The sequence below is a fragment of the Aedes aegypti genome, chromosome 2 (assembly GCF_002204515.2).
Source record: "Aedes aegypti strain LVP_AGWG chromosome 2, AaegL5.0 Primary Assembly, whole genome shotgun sequence".
NCBI classification, from domain to species: Eukaryota; Metazoa; Arthropoda; class Insecta; order Diptera; family Culicidae; genus Aedes; species Aedes aegypti.
The window spans coordinates 89,867,467-89,886,673 of NC_035108.1; the positions used below are offsets into that span (position 1 = coordinate 89,867,467).

Genomic DNA, 19,207 nt, shown 5'->3' on the forward strand with positions numbered 1-19,207 from the left:
CATCAACTATAGAATCAGCAGCATATTGAGAAAAAAATATAAAACTCAAAATTATATGCCTATAATGTAGCCCATCAAAAGTATATCAACATATACTGAAAAGATTTTAAATAACTATTGTAGTTAATTTTATAGGAGCATTTGAAATTTCGCTTCCTATCCCTTGCCGGGTAAAATTTTCGACGCTTCACGCATCGAGCAAACTTTTCCCAGATGGCAGCACCGTACCATCGTTTACTCGAATAACAACGATCATCAAATTTGTTATTTATAAACAAACAAAACATTAATTTCGGAAACGAGTCGAACGAAAAACTTGCGACTAAAATTGATTAAAAAACAAATACTGATTTCGCATGAACGTCTCAGTGCACAGACACAACAGGAAAATGATTGATGGTTGATTTCAAAGAGCTTTAAGGTGAAGTAGGCCGTCATTGAAATTTGTATGCGTCGTTGATGATTGTTGCTAATTCAAATCACGATTTTGAATCCAAGAAAATCGATTGGTTTTGCACTGACACAGCTGAAAAAGTATCAACATACTTTATGTATGTTGGCGCGTACAGTGATACTTTTTCAAGTCAATATAAACTTTCAAGACTGAGTTTTAGCACTTTGAAATTGCAAGCTTAAAAGTCATCATGACTGGCAAAACGAATGACAGGCTACTTAGCCTTAAAGAAAACGATTGGAGGGATGTTATGTATGCGACTGATGAAAGTGGTAGAACGTGTCAGAAGTACTGCTCTCTCCGGGTACTGTTCGTCCTTTTCAAATAAGTTTATGTTTCAACGAGATTTAAACGCAACGCGCATCGGTTTTTGTCATTCGTCATCACATTAGGTTTTAGGCAGTAAATGCATTAGATTTGACTATTTTATTTTTAGGACCATATGATTTTTCATTCCATTGCAGAGTAGTGTTTGATCCTTGTTGCTTGCTCCTGCGGGGCGGGCGATGAGGGCAGGAGTAACATCTACGAATTGTATGGTGGTCTATGCTTATGCTTATGCATATGATTTTTATTCCATTGCAAAACACTGAGAATAAAAGTCATCCCAGTGTGAATGATCGTGAAAAACTATCCAAACAAAGATCCAGACACAGTCTCAACAATCAAAATGTTCAAAGCAATCAAAAGGACAGACAGATCAAACTATGTAGTTACTCATATTAAGAGCAGATTGTTGCTCTTTGGAGGCGATCTGGAAAAGATTTCGGGATCCGTGAAGAAATCATTGGACCTCGTCACTAAACTGAAATCTCGACTGACACAAATCGTACAAAACATTGCGAACATTGTGAATAACTTTTGAGTAGCCTGACATTTTTGTTGGGTAGGTTACTAGATTGTTGTTTCTTACTTTTCATCCCATAGAGACAGAATAGGAATATTTCATTTGAAATATTTCTTCAGAGTTATCTCAGTTTACGCAAATTTAAGTGAATACCCCTTTTGTCTTTGAGTTTCGAACACTGACTTATAACATGCCTTTTGCTTCATTTCCTCATCAGCTTTGGGATTGCATGTTATTTCATATGAAATTTAAAGAATTTATGCAGTTTTCAAGGGGTGCTCATTCCACCCCGTTGGCCAAACCGCCCCGACTACCCCTAGTTGTGCTGGCGGGATCGAAAGAAGAGAAAACCACGCGACCCACATAAACAATCGATACTTCGCAAGTGAGTAGATCCGCTGGGCTTGTAATTATGGCAGCGATAGCGCCAAATAATTGGGCAGTGTGGGATTGTGAATACCCGGTTAACATTTCCCCGTTTGGCAGCGGAACAAAGCGCAAGTTCGTTTCCGAACGTGCCGAGTGTGTGGTTTCGTCGCGCCCGTGTTTCGGGTAGGATCTATTAATTTTGCGTAAATTTGCTAATTACTGCCCGGGTGAAGCGCCGCCCTTTAGTGGCCGAGCGCTGGATTATTGTAAGCCCGAAATTAATGTTTTTCGTCGACCACACCAGGTGTGATTTATTTAGCTTAAACCGAACGTGATAATTCAACGGACAGGAGAATTGTGCTGATTTACGTACTGCTCAAGTTAATGCCACGCATTAGTAATATGTAACGGTTTCGGATAAAAATGTAAAACTCTCCTCGCATCTTCAAGCCAACATAAAATTGTACATTTTATTATCGCTCTTATATTACCATCTGTAGTTTTAAAGTACAATAGTCGTTTCAAATCTTTTTTTAAAGGGACCTCACATTTTTCAATCATGCTAATCTCAGTTTATTACTAAAAGAAGAACACCGGCACACAGTCATACACAATTACTCAATTTCACCTTCCTCGCTCAGTCCACTAGGGTCATCCTCCGGTTATCTGCTATCGCCGTCCAGTTCGCCATTGTGCGCCGTAATGACATTTCGTACCTTCGACAGGAGCGATTTCATCCGTTCGTACTTACCGGTGGAGTTGGGCAGGTTTTCAAAATTAATCACATCACTCACACCTTTGGAAAATGCTTCTCCACAGGGCAGCGTATTGAATGGGGTGAAAGGTGTCAGGATGGGCGTCCCCAGGGACATCTTCTTCAATCCCATCGAGGCGGGATCATCGATGAATGGGGTTTTGGTCATCTTGATCTCATCCAAATTGAGAAATTCAGGCTCCGGTGGGCGTTCGGATTCGGGTGCATCGGAGGGTGGAGGTGGGGCTGCCGGAAGTGGAGGAGGGCCCATCAATCCAATAGAAAACATTCCTAGCGGTGGTACAAAAAGTGGATTGGCAGTCGACTGTGATGTGAGTTCGTTCGATTCTTGCTCTTCCGCCAGTTTTTCAGCCTCCAGTACGTCTTCGAGCAGCGAATCGTTGTTTGATATGTCCGGAGGGTTTTGGACGCATGGGCTGTTGGATTCCAATTGCTTTAACAGAGCTTTCTGTTTCCTCCGCAGATCGTCTAGAGATGGGGAATCTGCACGAGTTTCCTAAAATTTTATAAATGGTTAATATAGATGTGCTGCCATTTATTAACCAGTTCAACCTTTAACTAGTTCACACTAGGAATAGGCTCTCTAAAAATAAACACTATAACTACTCATTTTTGCTTGTCAAGCCAACCGACCAGAATAAAAAACAAAGTTTGCGATTTCATTTTTGGATATTTTTTTATCAGTTTCTGAGTTGATGATTTCTAACAACGATTATACTTACCAATTCAATAACACTCTTGATTATTTACTTGAGCATGCGAAACAGCCCTACCCATTTTTTTTCTTTTTGATTAACAACCAGTGATCAGTAACATAAAATTGGAATTTTAACGATGTGTGCCGATGGCGGCCTGTTTTCAGCGAGAATAACTTCAATTAATTATCATCGACATCTTTTTTTGTAGTGCTGATACTTTCAGCAAACTAAACTGCTGAGTTTCTGCAGAAGCCTGTTGTTTTTTAGCGTTCTGCATTAATGCTCAGCAATTCGGTATACTGAAAATATCAGCCCGGCGAAATTCAGCATAATGTTGCTGATATCAGAAAACCACAGCTTAGTGTTATGCTAATAGAAAGGATAGAGGTGTGGTACAATATCCCGGAACTAAAAAATTACCGTTACAATTGTGCTTCTACCCAAATCACGACTTATGCTTCTACTAAAGTTCTCAAACCTACGTAACTGAAGAAACAGTAAGCTATGGCACAGAGTAAATTATGTCGATTATTTCAACACGTTCAAAAATTACAATCAGCCTAAATTTAACGGTTTCAAACGGTCTCATAATGCTGAGAATCTGTCATTCACCACAACACATGTAGAAATCTTATTGGAATTGTTATCGGGCCATTACAGCAGCGAGTCCGTAGTTATAAAAGTGTACCTTATTTGAGGTCGAGTAGTTTGCTGATTCCGATATTATATGCTGGAAAGGTTTGAGTCGAAACTACACGAAAAACTAAACTAGAACATGATATATATTTCGAACAATATACAAGGTTTTAGTGCACATATATCAGTGTTCCGTAACAAAACCGTCAAACTACAAAGTCTACCAATAAGCTAAAAAGAAAAATCCAAAAACTCTTGACTACTTACATCCAAACAAATAACTTCCGTATCCTCTTCCACCAGAATCAAACTGTCGTCCTTTGCACTGTTGTCCTCTCCATTCTCTGCCATATCGTTATGCTTTCGCTCGCTGGTCGGATGCATCTGTTCTTCCTCATCATCTACTTCGCCCTCTTCCGGTTCGTCTTCCACCATCTTCGGCGGATTCCGTGGACCGGTGCTGCTTCCATTGAACGACGGCAGTGAACTAGACTGGCTAGCTGAAACGAGGCCTTCCAACTTATCGCAATCACCTACCGAATCTACTGTCACGAAAGATTCATCCTGATAGTCCAGATCCATATCCGCTGGATCATCCCGATCAACATCCACTGGCGCGGAACTCTCCAATCGAAGCTTTTTTCGACGGTATCCTTGTACGAGCGTTCCCTCCAGATTTCTGATCATTTCGTCTCGACTTTGGTGTCCCATTCTCGGCGGAACGCCATAGAATTTCGAATTGTCGATATACTCCTGACCGGCATCAACGTTAAACCCAGGAAAACTTATTATCTTCCGGACGTCATACTTGGTGGGTTTCACATTATCCACTTCGCCTTCGCTTTCGTCCGAATCCTGTACGGGGTCTCCAATGGAATTGAATAACTGCAACCCAGAATGGGTAATTTTGGCGTCCTCCAGCCAACCGGGAGGATATCCGAAAAGTCGCATGCGATAGACGTGCACCGGAAGATCCCGCTTTCCTGGAAGCGAAATTTACAAAAAAATAGATCAATTACTTTCAAGCGTATCGTTTTGGGCTGACCAATAGACGCAATAGACTTATTACTAAGAGTAAATGCACTATATTTTGACCTATAAATCCGATAAATGGATGAAAGGGAATGGGCTTCGCGACCGTGCGGTTAATGTCGCCAGGCAGTTAAGCCAATTGTGTCATGGGGTGTGGGTTCGATTACCACTTCGACCATTGAAACTTTTCGTCGGAAATGTTTCTTGACTGTGCACAGGAGCATATTTGTCCGTTGTCTAGTATTAAGTTACAGTCTGTGCAGCTTAATGACTATAGACGGTGTCCGTGTCTTTCTTAAATCGTACGAACGAAACGTAACTGATATTCAAAACTCATTATCATATAGAAAAACTTACTTTGCATCAATGTTGAGCCTCATTAAAATGCAATAGGGGAAAAGCACTAATTTTCGACCCATTTGTCGTATCTTCTCGAGACAACGTCTGTTGCTCGCAACTATCTCCGATTAACTGACTCGACCTTCTCCGGGCAATCGTTGCATAGTCGGATTTCCGATTTATTCTCTCTTTGTTGGCATGCACATAGAGTTTATCTCAATTTCTCAATTCATTAGACAGAGAGAATGACAGTTAGATTCCACAATTCAAAAAGTCTACACAATTTCAAATCCTCAAAAGCAGTATGCAGCCCAATGATTGCATACTGAAAAGGGCCTAATCTGCGAATGCTTTAACAATAGTTTTGATCCGAATGTATAATATAATATTTTGCAATTATAATCAATGAATATAATCAAGTAACCATCTCCACACCATTCATACGATTTTGGCCTACTTTGTATGAAAATCCGAAAATTGGCACAGATTTCTTGTAGGTCGAAAATTAATGCTTTTCCCCTATGTATGTATAAATTGGATTAAAAAGATAAAAACAGTATGTATTTTTTAACCCATTGTTTCAAATTTAGATACATGATAGTTTTAATTTTCGACATATGCCTACTCTTGAAATTGTAGTCGTTTTACTGTGATGTAAATGTGTTTTTAACAACGTTCTATGCAACGTACCATCAGTGTACCAGTACCCGCTCATGCTCCAGATTCCGCTCACTTGTACATTAAACTTCAATTTAAATAAACATGTTTATCTTTATCACCAATTCGATCAGTACACATCACTATTTAAATCAACTATTTAACATATAATCAAACATGTTGAACAAAAAAGTGTTAAAATTTGAGTAATTGTATTTCTTCAGTGCCGCGCTCATTGAAAATGACAGCAGCGTCATGTTGTTGATGTTTTGATTAAGAAGTTGAGTCCGCATAATTAAGCATTTTAAGTGAGTTTTCTTCGATTTTGAGCGATAAATTGTTAACAGGTAAGTAATTTTACGCATAATACTCGATATTCTAGTATTGTTTACACCAGTGGTCCTCAGCCATACTGTCTATATGGGCCACTTCGATACTTTCAGAACATGGAGCGGGCCGCAAGACATGGAAGATTCTATTTTGACGGATTTGAAATATAATAAAATAAAAAACCCTTCATTAATAACTCCAACATCTTTGAGTCTTTTATGGTTTTTCACATGCATACCGTGATGCATCATTACCCGGACACTTAAGCGACGCCGAATGTTTAAACGCTGGTTTAAATATGTTTCTGGCACAATTAGTACACGTGTTATTGTTATTCACATAGGTACACATCAAAACTTTGAGTTTGGGTCAAAAAATACAAGTTTAACATGTAAAACGTTAAATAAATGAAGCATGTTGTGTTCTTAAATCCGAAAACATGCACCAAAATGCCGGACGGTTTTGAATCGAAATCCGGACAGAAGCGTTTTGGTTGACAATACACATGAAAAACTGATTAAAGGCACGTCAATCGAGCTTAAAATCTTCAATATAATAGAGTTATTTGCATACGTGTGTTTAAAAACCTATGAAAAGCCGAAATGTTGAGTGGAATTACAATTATTTAGACCTGCACCCCATGCCAATAGCCTGCATTCTAGGTTCACTGGAATGAGCCACAATATCAACACTTTTCTTGCGTAAATCCATGGTCTGGTAACTACATACACCTTTTTTATGTTAACTGTTTGCAGCAATTCACATTAAAATATCTTCCGAATGCTCAATAAATATTAAGTTTTCACGGTATGTCCGGGTTAATGATCACTAGCCTATAAATCCGGACAGCGAGCAAGGCAGCCTTTTTTCACACCACAAATGCTTATTTGCACAAGTTTTCCCACTATTTCATGCACTACACTTGAAAACTATTAGTCCATACACTTTTCAGAGACGTATAATTTCAAATTGTATTATTTAGTAGCTTCATTGTAAGCCGAGAGTGGCTGACGTTCTTGTCGTAAACTTCACTATTGGATTTGGTTCTTCGGAGAAACGACGTCCAACTGGGGCTGCCAATTTGTTTTTATTTTTAATATTTCTTAGCAAAGGATTACTACATGAAATTATGAATTATAATGAAGAGCAATATTGAAAGCAATGAATAAAAATTAAAAACCTACATTTTTTGTTTGATTTCATAATTCATTTTATGAATACAATCAGAGTGTCCGGATATTGGTACCGTCCGGATTTTGATTCACCACGGTATAACTTTTCTTATAATTAGAATGTTTCTAGGTTTGTAATAAAAAATCCTGTTCTCATTTAAGAGATCAAATACATGAATTTAACAGAAAGAATGAAGATTCCTCTTCAATGCTAAAATATCCCTCATTTCTGTCTTCTAAGCCTTATCAATCCGCACAAGTTTCAAAAGATATTTGTGCCGATGATTTCATCTTATAAATCTTAGAAATGGGAAGGAAGCTTTCCAAGCTTCTGGAAGAAAACATTTCCAACTTCTGGAAGGAAGCTTTTTCCAGATACTGGGAGAAAGATTTTCCAGTTTCTGGAAGGAAGTTTTACCAGCTTCTGGGTGAAATCATTTCCAGCTTCTGGAGGGAAGTTTTTGCAGGTTCTGAAAAGAAGATTTCCAGCTTTTGGAAGGAAGCTTTTCAAGCTTGTGTAAAAAAGCTTTTTCAGCTTCTGAACGGAAGCTTTTCCAGCTACTGAAAGGAAGCTTTTCTAGCTTTTGTTAGGAAGGTTTTCCAGCTTCTGGAAGAAAGTTTTTCCAGCCACTGTAGGAAGCTTTACCAACTTCCTTTACATAAAAATTGCGCTCTCAAAGCTCTTAAAAGGTTTAGAACGCTTTTATGCTAATTGGCAGAAAAAAGCTTTTTTTTAAGATTTATGGAAAATTCAAGATTTGATAACAGTTAGTATTGTCAGACAAAATTCAGAGCCGTTCATGAAATATAAATTAAACAAGATAACATTCCGTCTCTGTTCAGCACGATGTAGTGCATAATGTACAATTTATAAGTATTTGATTGTTAGGACTTAAGAAATACAATCCTTTTTTAATGAGATCATTACAAGCGTGCCGCAACTCATTTATATCCAACAAAGTCTCGCGGGCCGCACAGAATTGTGGAAAGGGCCGCATGCGGCCCGCGGGCTTCAATTTGGTGACCACGATGGAAACGTTTTTCATGAGTTCAAATTGAAAAAAAAGATGTGCGGTTTCTGGGCCGCTAAAAAACTAACTGGTGCTAATTGCCGCTCAATGTATGTTTCGTTTTTATTAAACAGGATGCCGGCAACTAAAAAACCAAAATACACTGTTCAAGCAGTGGAATTTGCTTTGGATGCAGCAAAATGTGGTACATCTATAAGACAAGCTGCGGCTCACTACGATGTTCCAGTAGGAACCTTGCGGGACAAACTTCGTAACAAGTATCGCATGGAAAAAAAGGACCTCTGAGCATTTTCACTGATGGTGAGGAGACTCGCATAGTCAGCTGGATGAAGCTGGCTGCTCGCACTGGATTCACTGTAACTGAGAAGCACCTGAAAATAAGCGTCGCTCAATTCGTCAAGCTGACGAAGAAAATAACATCATTCAAAGATGGTATACCAGGCCGGAAGTGGATAAGGTTGTTCATGCGACGACACAAGGAAATTTCGCTGCGAAATCCTAGTGTTCTTGCAAAACATTGAGCCACTATTACCGAATCCCAAATTCGTAAATGGTTCCTGGAAGTTCAAGACTACTTGAAGGAAACGAATGTGGAATATTCATTGAATCAGCCCGCACGAATTTTCAACCTGGTAGTGAAGAACCAAAAGTGCCTTGCCCCGAAAAGCCTGCAACACTTGCATTCGATTTACGCCAACAACGATAAGGAAAGCTATATTTCACTGTTTACGGCGAGCGCCGACGGCCGCCTTCTCCCTCCATTGGTGCTGTTCCCTTACAAGTGTCGACTTCCTGCAGAAATTAGTGCCAGCGCTCCTCCAGATTGGGGAATTGGAAAAACCGCTAGTGGGTGGATAACCAGTGATGCTTTCTACGATTTCCTGAAAAATATTTTTCAACCGTGGCTTTTGAAAGAAAACAAACAACTACCGGTTATCTTGTTTGTTGATGGGCACAAAAGCCACACGACACTCATGACTTAAGAATTATGTAAGAAAAATCAGATAATACTCGTTGCTCTGTTCCCCAATTCAACCCACCTAACTCAACCGCTTGATGTAAGTTTTTTCAGACCTTTTAAGAAGCACTGGCAAAGTCTAATCCTGAAGTTCCGGGCAGAACATGGAATGGTTCCAATCAGCAAATCACAAGTGTGTCCTCTGATGCGAGATGCTCTCATTAGTTTTACATCAAAAGAAGCAGTTATCCGGAGCGGCTTTATGCGTAGTGGAATTTATCCGTGGTCACCCGATGCAGTGGATTACTCCTCTCTACCTTCTACCCACGGAAAATCCTTTGCCGATATCGCAGCAGGAAATTTGAACTCCTCCCCTGTTCGTTCCATGAGTACCCATCCCACTTGTTTCAAATCAAATGGAAAAAACCCTACCGCCACAGGTAACTCTTACTCAGCTTCTTCGTCTACCGAAAATTCTAATGGGAAATCATCAAATGAACCCACTTCAAATGATATGTCTGCCTCAGATTTTAATTTTCTAACTGAACAATTGAATCTAATGATTGATGCAATGTTCAAAGCCACCACTATGACTGAAGCAGTCCAAGTTGGTGTAAAATTTACAAAACAAATTGTTATTGGATTACGTTTTTCTAATGGATCCAAATAATAATTTAAATATTTTAAATTGGAATGCTCGTTCTCTGAATGGTAAAGAAGACGAGCTGTTTAATTTTCTTACGGGTAATAACGTGCATATAGCAGTTATTACCGAAACGTATTTAAAACCTGGATCTAAATTCAAAAGAGATCCTAACTTTTTTGTTTATCGTAATGATCGACTTGATGGGGCATGTGGGGGAGTTGCAATCATCATTCATAGGCGTATAAAACATCAACTGTTTTCGTCATTTGAAACTAAAGTTTTTGAAACTTTAGGTGTTTCTGTTGAAACACAGCTTGGTAAATATACTTTCATAGCTGCCTATTTGCCTTTTCAATGCTCTGGACAGCAAGTTAATATGCTCCAAACTGACTTGCGAAAATTGACTCGCAATGAGTCAAAAATTTTTGTCATTGGTGACTTTAATGCCAAACATCGGTCATGGAATAATTCTCAAAGTAATTCCAACGGCAGAATTTTATTTGATGAGTGCTCTTCAGAATATTTCTCAATTCAATACCCTGATAGCCCTACATGTTTTTCCTCTTCTAGAAATCCATCTACGATTGATTTGGTCTTAATTGACTCTAGTCATCTTTGTAGCCAACTGATTACTCATGCTGATTTTGATTCTGATCATGTCCCTGTTACATTTCAAATATCCCAAGAAGCGATTCTCAATCCTATCAGCTCCACTTTCAATTATTTCCGAGCCGACTGGAATATATATGAAACATTTATTGACTCTAATCTTGATGTTTATATTCCCTTACAAACAGAACTTGACAATGCTCTAGATACTTTAACAAATTCCATTGTTGAAGCCAGGAGCATTGCAATTCCAAAATGTAAAGTAAAATTCGAATCCGTGATTATAGACGATGATCTTAAACTCTTGACCCGTCTTAAAAACGTGAGGAGAAGGCAATTTCAACGCACTCGCGGTCCTGCTATGAAAATTATACGGCAGGATTTGCAGAAAGAAATCAAGAAACGTTTTGCTCAATAAAGAAACAAAAATTTTGAAAATAAGATTTCTCAATTGATCCCTGGCTCTAAGCCCTTTTGGAAATTATCTAAAATTTTGAAAAAACCTCAGAAGCCAATACCGGCAATTATTATATATTATTATATATTATTATTATTATACAAATTATTACTAACTAATTGTGAAAAAGCTCAAAAACTTGCTATGCAGTTTGAAAGTGCGCACAATTTTAATTTAGGACTTACTAGTCCAATTGAAAATCAAGTTACTCAGGACTTCGAAAATATTCTCAATCAAGAGAACGTTTTCGAAAATGCCTGGGAGACTGATTTGGATGAAGTGAGAACTATTATTAAAAAATTCAAAAATATGAAAGCTCCTGGCGATGATGGAATTTTCTACATCCTCATCAAGAAACTTCCAGAAAGTAGCTTATCATTTTTAGTTGATATATTTAACAAATGTTTTCAATTAGCATATTTTCCTGACAAATGGAAAAATGCTAAGGTTGTTCTAATTTTAAAACCAGACAAAAATCCTGCAGAAGCTTCTAGCTATCGTCCAATCAGTTTGCTTTCCTCCATCAGTAAACTTTTTGAAAAGGTTATTTTGAACAGAATGATGGCCCACATCAACGAAAATTCAATTTTTGCCAATGAACAGTTCGGATTCCGCCATGGACATTCGACCACTCATCAACTTTTACGTGTAACAAATTTGATCCGTTCCAACAAATCTGAAGGCTATTCTACTGGTCTTGCTCTTCTAGACATAGAAAAAGCATTCGACAGTGTTTGGCACGAAGGTTTGATTGTAAAATTGAAAAACTTTAATTTTCCAACATACATTGTTAGAATAATTCAAAGTTATCTGTCAAATCGTACACTTCAGGTTAATTATCAGAACTCCAGATCTGAAACACTTCCTGTAAGAGCTGGTGTTCCCCAAGGCAGCATTTTGGGACCAATATTATACAATATTTTCACATCTGACTTACCTGAGTTACCTCAGGGATGTCAAAAATCTTTGTTTGCGGATGACACAGGCCTCTCCGCCAAAGGACGAAGCCTGCGTGTCATCTGTAGTCGATTGCAAAAAAGTTTGGATATTTTTTCTTCATACTTGCAAAAATGGAAGATTTCTCCTAATGCTTCCAAAACTCAACTAATAATATTCCCACATAAACCAAAAGCTCTTTATTTGAAACCTTCAAGTAGACATGTTGTCACGATGAGAGGGGTTCCAATAAATTGGTCAGATTAAGTTAAGTATCTAGGGCTCATGCTAGATAAGAATTTAACTTTCAAAAATCACATTGGGGGGATTCAAGCCAAATGTAATAAATATGTTAAATGTCTCTATCCCCTTATTAATAGAAAATCAAAGCTTTGTCTTAAGAACAAACTTTTGATATTCAAACAAATTTTCAGGCCAGCCATGTTGTATGCTGTACCAATATGGACTAGCTGTTGTAATACCAGGAAGAAAGCTCTGCAGAGAATTCAAAATAAAATTTTGAAAATGATTCTGAAGCTTCCTCCCTGGTATAGTACCAATGAGTTACATAGAATATCCAATGTTGAAACATTGGAACAAATGTCAAATAAAATAATTAATAATTTCAGGCAAAAATCGTTACAATCTTCTATTGCCACGATTAATGCGTTATATGTTTAGGTTAAGTTAGGTTAAGTGTATTAAAAACTTTTTTTTCTCTTATAAGCAGGTGAAATCAACTCACCTGTAAAAAATCTGAACTGCTACGGCAAATGAAATGTAATATGTTGTTAACAAAATGTTAATCAAATCTTAAATTTGTTTTACCAAATGATAGTGTTGTCTAATAACACAGAACACCTAGATATAAGAAATGAATGTAATGTTTGGAATTATACTAATAAAGAAATGAAAAAAAAACTCCTCTCTACCATCAAATGCGAATGAAAACGAATCTGGAAATGACACACTGCTTTCAGAATCACCAGAAATGAGGTTGATTCGACTGCTAGAAAGCAGACTCACCATACAGCAATTTGCAGAATTCCAGCAGCACGAGGAATCGGTTACCTGGCCCGGCTATATCTCAGACACCAACCTTTTCTACGTATGGAGGAATTTAAAAATCAGTTGCAATGATCTCTGCAGCAATGCTAAGTCTGACCATCTGACAGTCAATGATGAAGTACAACAAATAAGGGAAGGCGAACTTTCGGATGAAGAGAGCGATTTCAAGGAATTTTCAGAGGATGAAATGAATCGTGCAGGTATTTACATACATTCTTTTTTTGTTCAAAATAAACCAACGGATTTTATATTTTCCAATCTACATGTGTTGTACCGCAAAACGATTCCTGCCAAATAATATCTCTAGCTCGTACACCCTTGAAAGAAGCTGAACCGGAGCAGAACAACAGCGTTAAGGAGAATGACGTTGATGATGTGGCATTCAACAGTTCATTCAGCCTACCGACGACACGAAAACAACCCAAAAGCGGAAGGTTTTGCGGCCACCGACTGTCGCAACAAGCAAGGAATTTGCTTTATTCATGAAAGCAAAGGTGAAGGAGAAAGAACCAATCGAATTTGAAAAAGCGCAAAAGCGAAAGGAGCGTGAAATTAAAAAAGCACAAAAGCTAGCAGTTAAGGAGGACAAGAAAAGAAAGCCTAAGAAGCCGCGTTCATCTTCGAAATCACAATTGCAGAATGTGCGAAACTGAGAAACAATCTGTTAAATTCGGTAAACATAAAATTGAAGGCGTGAAAAGTAAAGAGAGAGAAAAGGGTTACAAAAAAGTAAAACAAGAAAAGAAAATCTAAAAAGCCACGAAAACAGCTCCCAAAGTCAAAACGCAGAAATGTACGTTTTGTAAAGAAACATTTGAAATGTTTTAAATAAAAGTTAAATAAAAAAGTGTTATTTTACTGACAAATTACAGAAACATCATTAGCCATCGAGCAAGTAGACAATATTGGTATTCATGTTATCATATCCTTATTCGAGTTTATGTCGCTACTGAACCGTTGTCTATTTGTTTGTGCTTGTCACATTAAACAAAATAAGAAGCAATCTGTAGTGAAACATTTTTTAGGTGCTTTACCATCTCAAATAAGTTGAACAATTTGTTTCTAGGAAAAAAAATCAATTAAGTTTGGGAAGTTCTTTTGGAAATTCTGCACCATTTTAAGTAATGGCATTCGTGTTAATAATGCTCATCCTGATGGATTTTGGGTAATGGTACAAATAGTGATGCAGCAAAAATTAAAAAAAAATATTGCATGAAAAAGATATGAGCGTTTATTGGAACATTTTCGAGCGTTTATTGGAACACCATGTTTTGTCGTGTGCGGGTATTGGTACAATTGAAGCAAACAGAAAGCTCTATGAAATAAATATATTTTTTATATTTTCACCTTTGAAAATATTTTTACTTTTTTCTACTAGAAGTAACTTATTGTTTGTCAATAAAATTTTATACAAAATAGCACTGGTATTTTTTCAGCATTTTTTCAAACATCAAATTCTTCTTAAATGAGCGGAAACTGGTACACTGATGGTAGTTCAGGGTGCAATGAATAGAACAAATTTATTTGTTAATAATATGTGGAAGGTAATGTAATAAATCAATAATTTGAAACAGAGACGAAAAAAAATCATGCTCACTATACTCAATTCAGTGACATTTATGCCACCATCAAAGTAACCGCACCACCACCAATATGATTGTACCATTGAAGATGGCACAAAAGTAGATGGGCAAAACAAACAACGATGCCCGTATGTCGTTGGTGTTTTTGATTATCATAAGCAGAAGAGTGTCAGTTTTAGAAAATTGATTTTCAATGAGGTTCAAATTTATTAAAAAATATGCTGCTATACGGGTAATGAACGATCCGATGCACGGAATAGATTATATTGACGCGGCTTTAGTGTGCCTCGTGCAAAAATTACAACTTCCCGAAGCGGAATGTAAAAAAGTCAAGCTGGTTAAAATGAATATCGTTTTCGGTTTCCGATTATCACAAAGCGATTGAGTAGCAGCAGGTTAAAAGGAAACTGACAATTTTGCGCAAGCGCTTTGCCAATCTTTGTTGTGTTGTCAAGGTGAGGATTAAAACAAATAAAAATCAACGAAGATTCTACCCAGCAAGTATCAATGTAGACGAGGGTAGATTGAGTATTTTCGTCCCTGAATTTGAAAAAAATCATATGTTAACAGCGGAGCACAAGAATTTCTTTAATTGAAATACAGTCAACTCTCCATAATTCGATATTTAAGGGACCATCGAGTTAGGGAGGTACCGAGTTACAGAACACAAAAGCAGTGCAACTGCGTTCCAAGGGACCATCGAGTTAGCCATGAAAACCAACTTTTACTATGGTTCTCTAACTCGATATAGAGATACGGAATATCGAGTAAAGGAGAGTTAACTGTATAAACAAGTTCAATTTCATGCTGCCTTTATCGAGCAAAAATCCAAAACCCCGAAAACCGGAAAAATCGTTTCACCACTGTGGTCGAGTCATTTCGCATTCGGGTTTGAAAAAACGTTAGGAAGAAGAAGATTACAGTTTTGAAGAGCCGTGACATTTTTTTGTTTTGAACGGTCATGGTTTGCTTGTGAATGTCGAGGTGGTAAATGTTTGCTACAGTACATTTCTTATCCCTGGCATAGAGTATAATCGTATATGCCACACGATATACGAATGCGAAAATGGCAACTTTGGCAAAGAAAGTTCTCAGTTAATAACTGTGGAAGTGCTCGTAAGAACACTAAGCTGAAGAGCAATCCCTGTCCCAGTTGGGACGTAAATACCAATAAGAAGAAGTAAGAAGAAGGAGTGACTGACTCATGTTCCATTTTTTGTTCATTTGCCAAAATCGCTAAAACACGATGTTGCGATGAGAAAATGTGTCAACTCTCCCTTACTCGATATTTCGTATCTCGACATCGAATTAGAGAATGAATCATAGTAAAAGTAGGTTTTTATGGATAACTTGATGGTCCCTTTGACCGCAGTTGCACTGGTTTTGTGTTCTGTAAGTCGATACCTCCCTAATTCGATGGTACCTTCAATATCGAGTTATGGAGAGTTGACTGTATTTAGTTCATGGGCAGTTAAAAAGCGTTAAAATGGGGTAGAATTGTTGAAGCTAATCGTTTTCGAAAATACGGAAAGAATTGAACAATTTCAGTGAAAACACGAGAAAAATCTGTCGTCTCAAAAACGATACTATCCCATTCAATACGTATGGTCAGCCAAAATGAATCAGTCATCTACTTACTCAATCCGAGAGCTTGCCGCAGCTCGTGGGACAACCTGCCGGGAACGATATGGCCGTACTTCTGCTCCAGGTCGACGTGGTACCGGTCCTTGGTCTTCATGAACGCTTGCTTCATTTTGTCGATCTTGGCAAAATTGCGTGGCTGCTTGCAGTCCTTCAACCCGTGGTCGCCGTCGCAGTTCCAACAGTTCTGCTTCGGTTTCGGTCTCTTGGTGGCACTTTCCGCCGAGGCTGCAGAAGGGGAATTGTCCAGAACTTTTTGCAGAGCTTTCTTGTAGCTGGGGATGATGGGGCCACCCTTGGCCGTTTTGGCCGGAGTCGAGTCTATGACGAACATTCCGTCCGTGTTCGCTTCATTGTTTGCACTTGCAGTTTCCTTCTCGGCTTCCGGAAGTGTCGCATTGCTTTGGACTGGAGTGCATTCCGCTGAAGCATTTAGCATCGATTCCTGGCAATAAGTTTTGGATAATACCTGAATGGAGAATTGTTCCGTTTGTAGGATAACATCCACTTCCTCTCCGCCCATCTTCAGCTGGAACGTCGTCTTCAGGTATTCCGAGAGGGATCCCTTGAATAGTTGGAACAATTCCTTGTTCCGGAACTGCATACTGAGCAAAACATTGTTGTCAGAAATCATTGTTTCCACTGGCATGGGTTGCTTTTCTTTCTCTTCTATACTAGAATTGCAATGGCTGATATCCGGAGGAGGAGGCGCCTCTAGAGAATCGTTATGGGGGGATTCTTTCACGCCCTTTTGGGACGGCCGAACCGGAGTGGAATGTGAGGGCGCTTGTTTTGGAGAATCTTCATCGTCGTCCACGGTGACGACGGGGATCGGTTTCTCCTGGATCTGAACGTCGCTATCGTTCCCATCATCGTCATCGCTGGGAATCTCCAGGATCTCTTCTTCGGCCTTGCGTTTCGTTCCCATAGCGTTCTAAATGGAACCTTGAGTCGAATTATTTGCGTGATAATGTAACAGTATCACTTACACTTTCTAAACTAGATAAAAGTAGATTTCTTGCGCGAAATCTAAGATAATTAAACACAATCTAGTCCGCTAAAACACGATACTTTCTACGCGCTCAATGGATGGTGGCCTTTTTGTTTTGACAGCGTGTGACTTTTGCGTGAGAGTGGTAGTGAAATCGTGTCTTCACATTTTGCTTAACATAAGCATTGGGCGATGTTCAACCTTTTTTCGATTTTGATTTTGTTCTTGTAACTTAAAGAAAGTTTTAAATAAAATTCAAATCTTACTCGAATACACAGCGAACTGGACTATCGATATTTATACTTTTTGCTTATGAAAGATGCAACGATTATTGCAATTCGGAAACTTTATGTCTCGTTTTAGCGTTTTAGCATCACTCCATATCAAGTCATCGATAGGCGCGTGCTCTGGTTCGATTCCAGGTTGCCGCGGAAACATTTTTTGTTTTCAAATTTTGGTTTCATATAAGGCAAAGCTATGAATTTGAACCCGATTCGTTGTGGCTAATTTGTGGTTCCTTTGTATTTGAATAGTCCATTTGCCTGAGTCTAGTTCACAGCGTGTATATATTTGGCCACATAATGAGCCTATGCGTGCTATAAAACGTTTGACTTTTACTCTGCGCCCTGTTTTCAAGTTACCCGTGAGAGAGGGCGAGACAGCACCAACACACGGCACACAGTAAAAGTCAAAAGAACCAAGGAATTTATGGCACGTACAAAAGCTCATGCATCGTACTGAAGCGCTTCCTTTAGTAATTAATAAATTATCAGTTTCGCGGTTGTGAAAAAAATATTGGCGAATGCCCCCAATCTTACCGAGCTTTTCACATCATATGACAGATAGGGGCAGCGCCATCTCTGAGACAGCACAATTTTGAGTAGAGCCATGAACCCCTGTTGAAAAAGGCTGTAAGTCGGTAAGGTAATAGCTCCAAAAACGGACCCAGATATCGATTCATCCAACAAAGAATTTTACAATTGTCCACAAATCCATTGAAGAGTTTATTTTTAGCTGAATTTACTGAGCAAATATTGGTAAAAATTTCTAGAGAAGCTTTTTATGGCGAGATGAAGAAATTAGCGGAATTAGAGCTTATTCAACTGAAATATGAAATATTTAGTTGAAGAGTTATCTGTTCAACCTCTATTAAGTAAAAAGTTTTTTTTGAAGAATTATCTACATATATCTAAGGGCTTATTTAGGTAAAATTCATAACGCCCTTGGTAAGGGGTTATGCACAAATACTGTCACGCTCCATGGGAAGGGGAAAAAGCAAACCAAGCGTTACAAGCTCTACAAAATGAATACAATAAGTGTGACCCCAGTGGGGAGGGGAGAGCGGTTTGTCTAAAATGTTTTGAAATAGCGTGACATAATTTGTGTACCATCCCCTGTATGAATGCTTCTATTTCTAGTAAAATACAATATGTAATGCATTTATATCTCCAAATTGTGAAATAATTCAAGAATTTTCTGCTCAGATGCAAAATATACAATGCGTACACGCTGCGAACTGGACTATCGAAATTCATACATTTTGCCTTATGAAAGGTGGAACGATTATTGCAATACGAACGCTTTATGTATCGTTTTAGCATCACTCTACATCAAGGCGTCGATAGACGCGTGATATACGCTCGGGCCTATCGATCGCAAGGTTCTTGGTTCGATTCCAGGTTGCCGCGAAAACGTTTTTTGTTTTCAAATTCTGATTTCATAAGGCAAATTTAAGAATTTCAATCCGATTTCTCGTGGCGAATTTTCATAAGGGGTCTTATGTTTATCGATAGTCCATTTGCCTGAGTGTATTAATGAGGAACCATTGATAATTAAATGAATGTCAATTATGTCGGTTTTCGTTTTTAGGAACTGGGTCCGGGTCGGTAATCAACACATAAACAAACCAATAGCAAGCAAATTATAGTTCAGTCGAACCTGAATCGGGTTGGGGTTGAAACTGTGATTCAGAACGGGT

General features: G+C 38.3%; 1 protein-coding gene across 1 annotated transcript; it reads right to left on the reverse strand.

Moving 5' to 3' along the window:
* Positions 1-2,112: 2,112 nt before the first annotated feature.
* Positions 2,113-17,359, reverse strand: LOC5571489 (zinc finger CCHC domain-containing protein 8 homolog). The gene is made up of 4 exons (XM_001659683.2): positions 17,228-17,359; positions 16,236-17,172; positions 4,047-4,762; positions 2,113-2,941 (listed from the first exon to the last, which is right to left on the reverse strand). Exons 2-4 carry the CDS (start codon positions 17,164-17,166, stop codon positions 2,333-2,335), a joined length of 2,256 nt encoding a protein of 751 aa, XP_001659733.2. The 5' UTR covers positions 17,167-17,172; positions 17,228-17,359; the 3' UTR covers positions 2,113-2,332.
* Between the last annotated feature and the right edge of the window lie 1,848 nt (positions 17,360-19,207).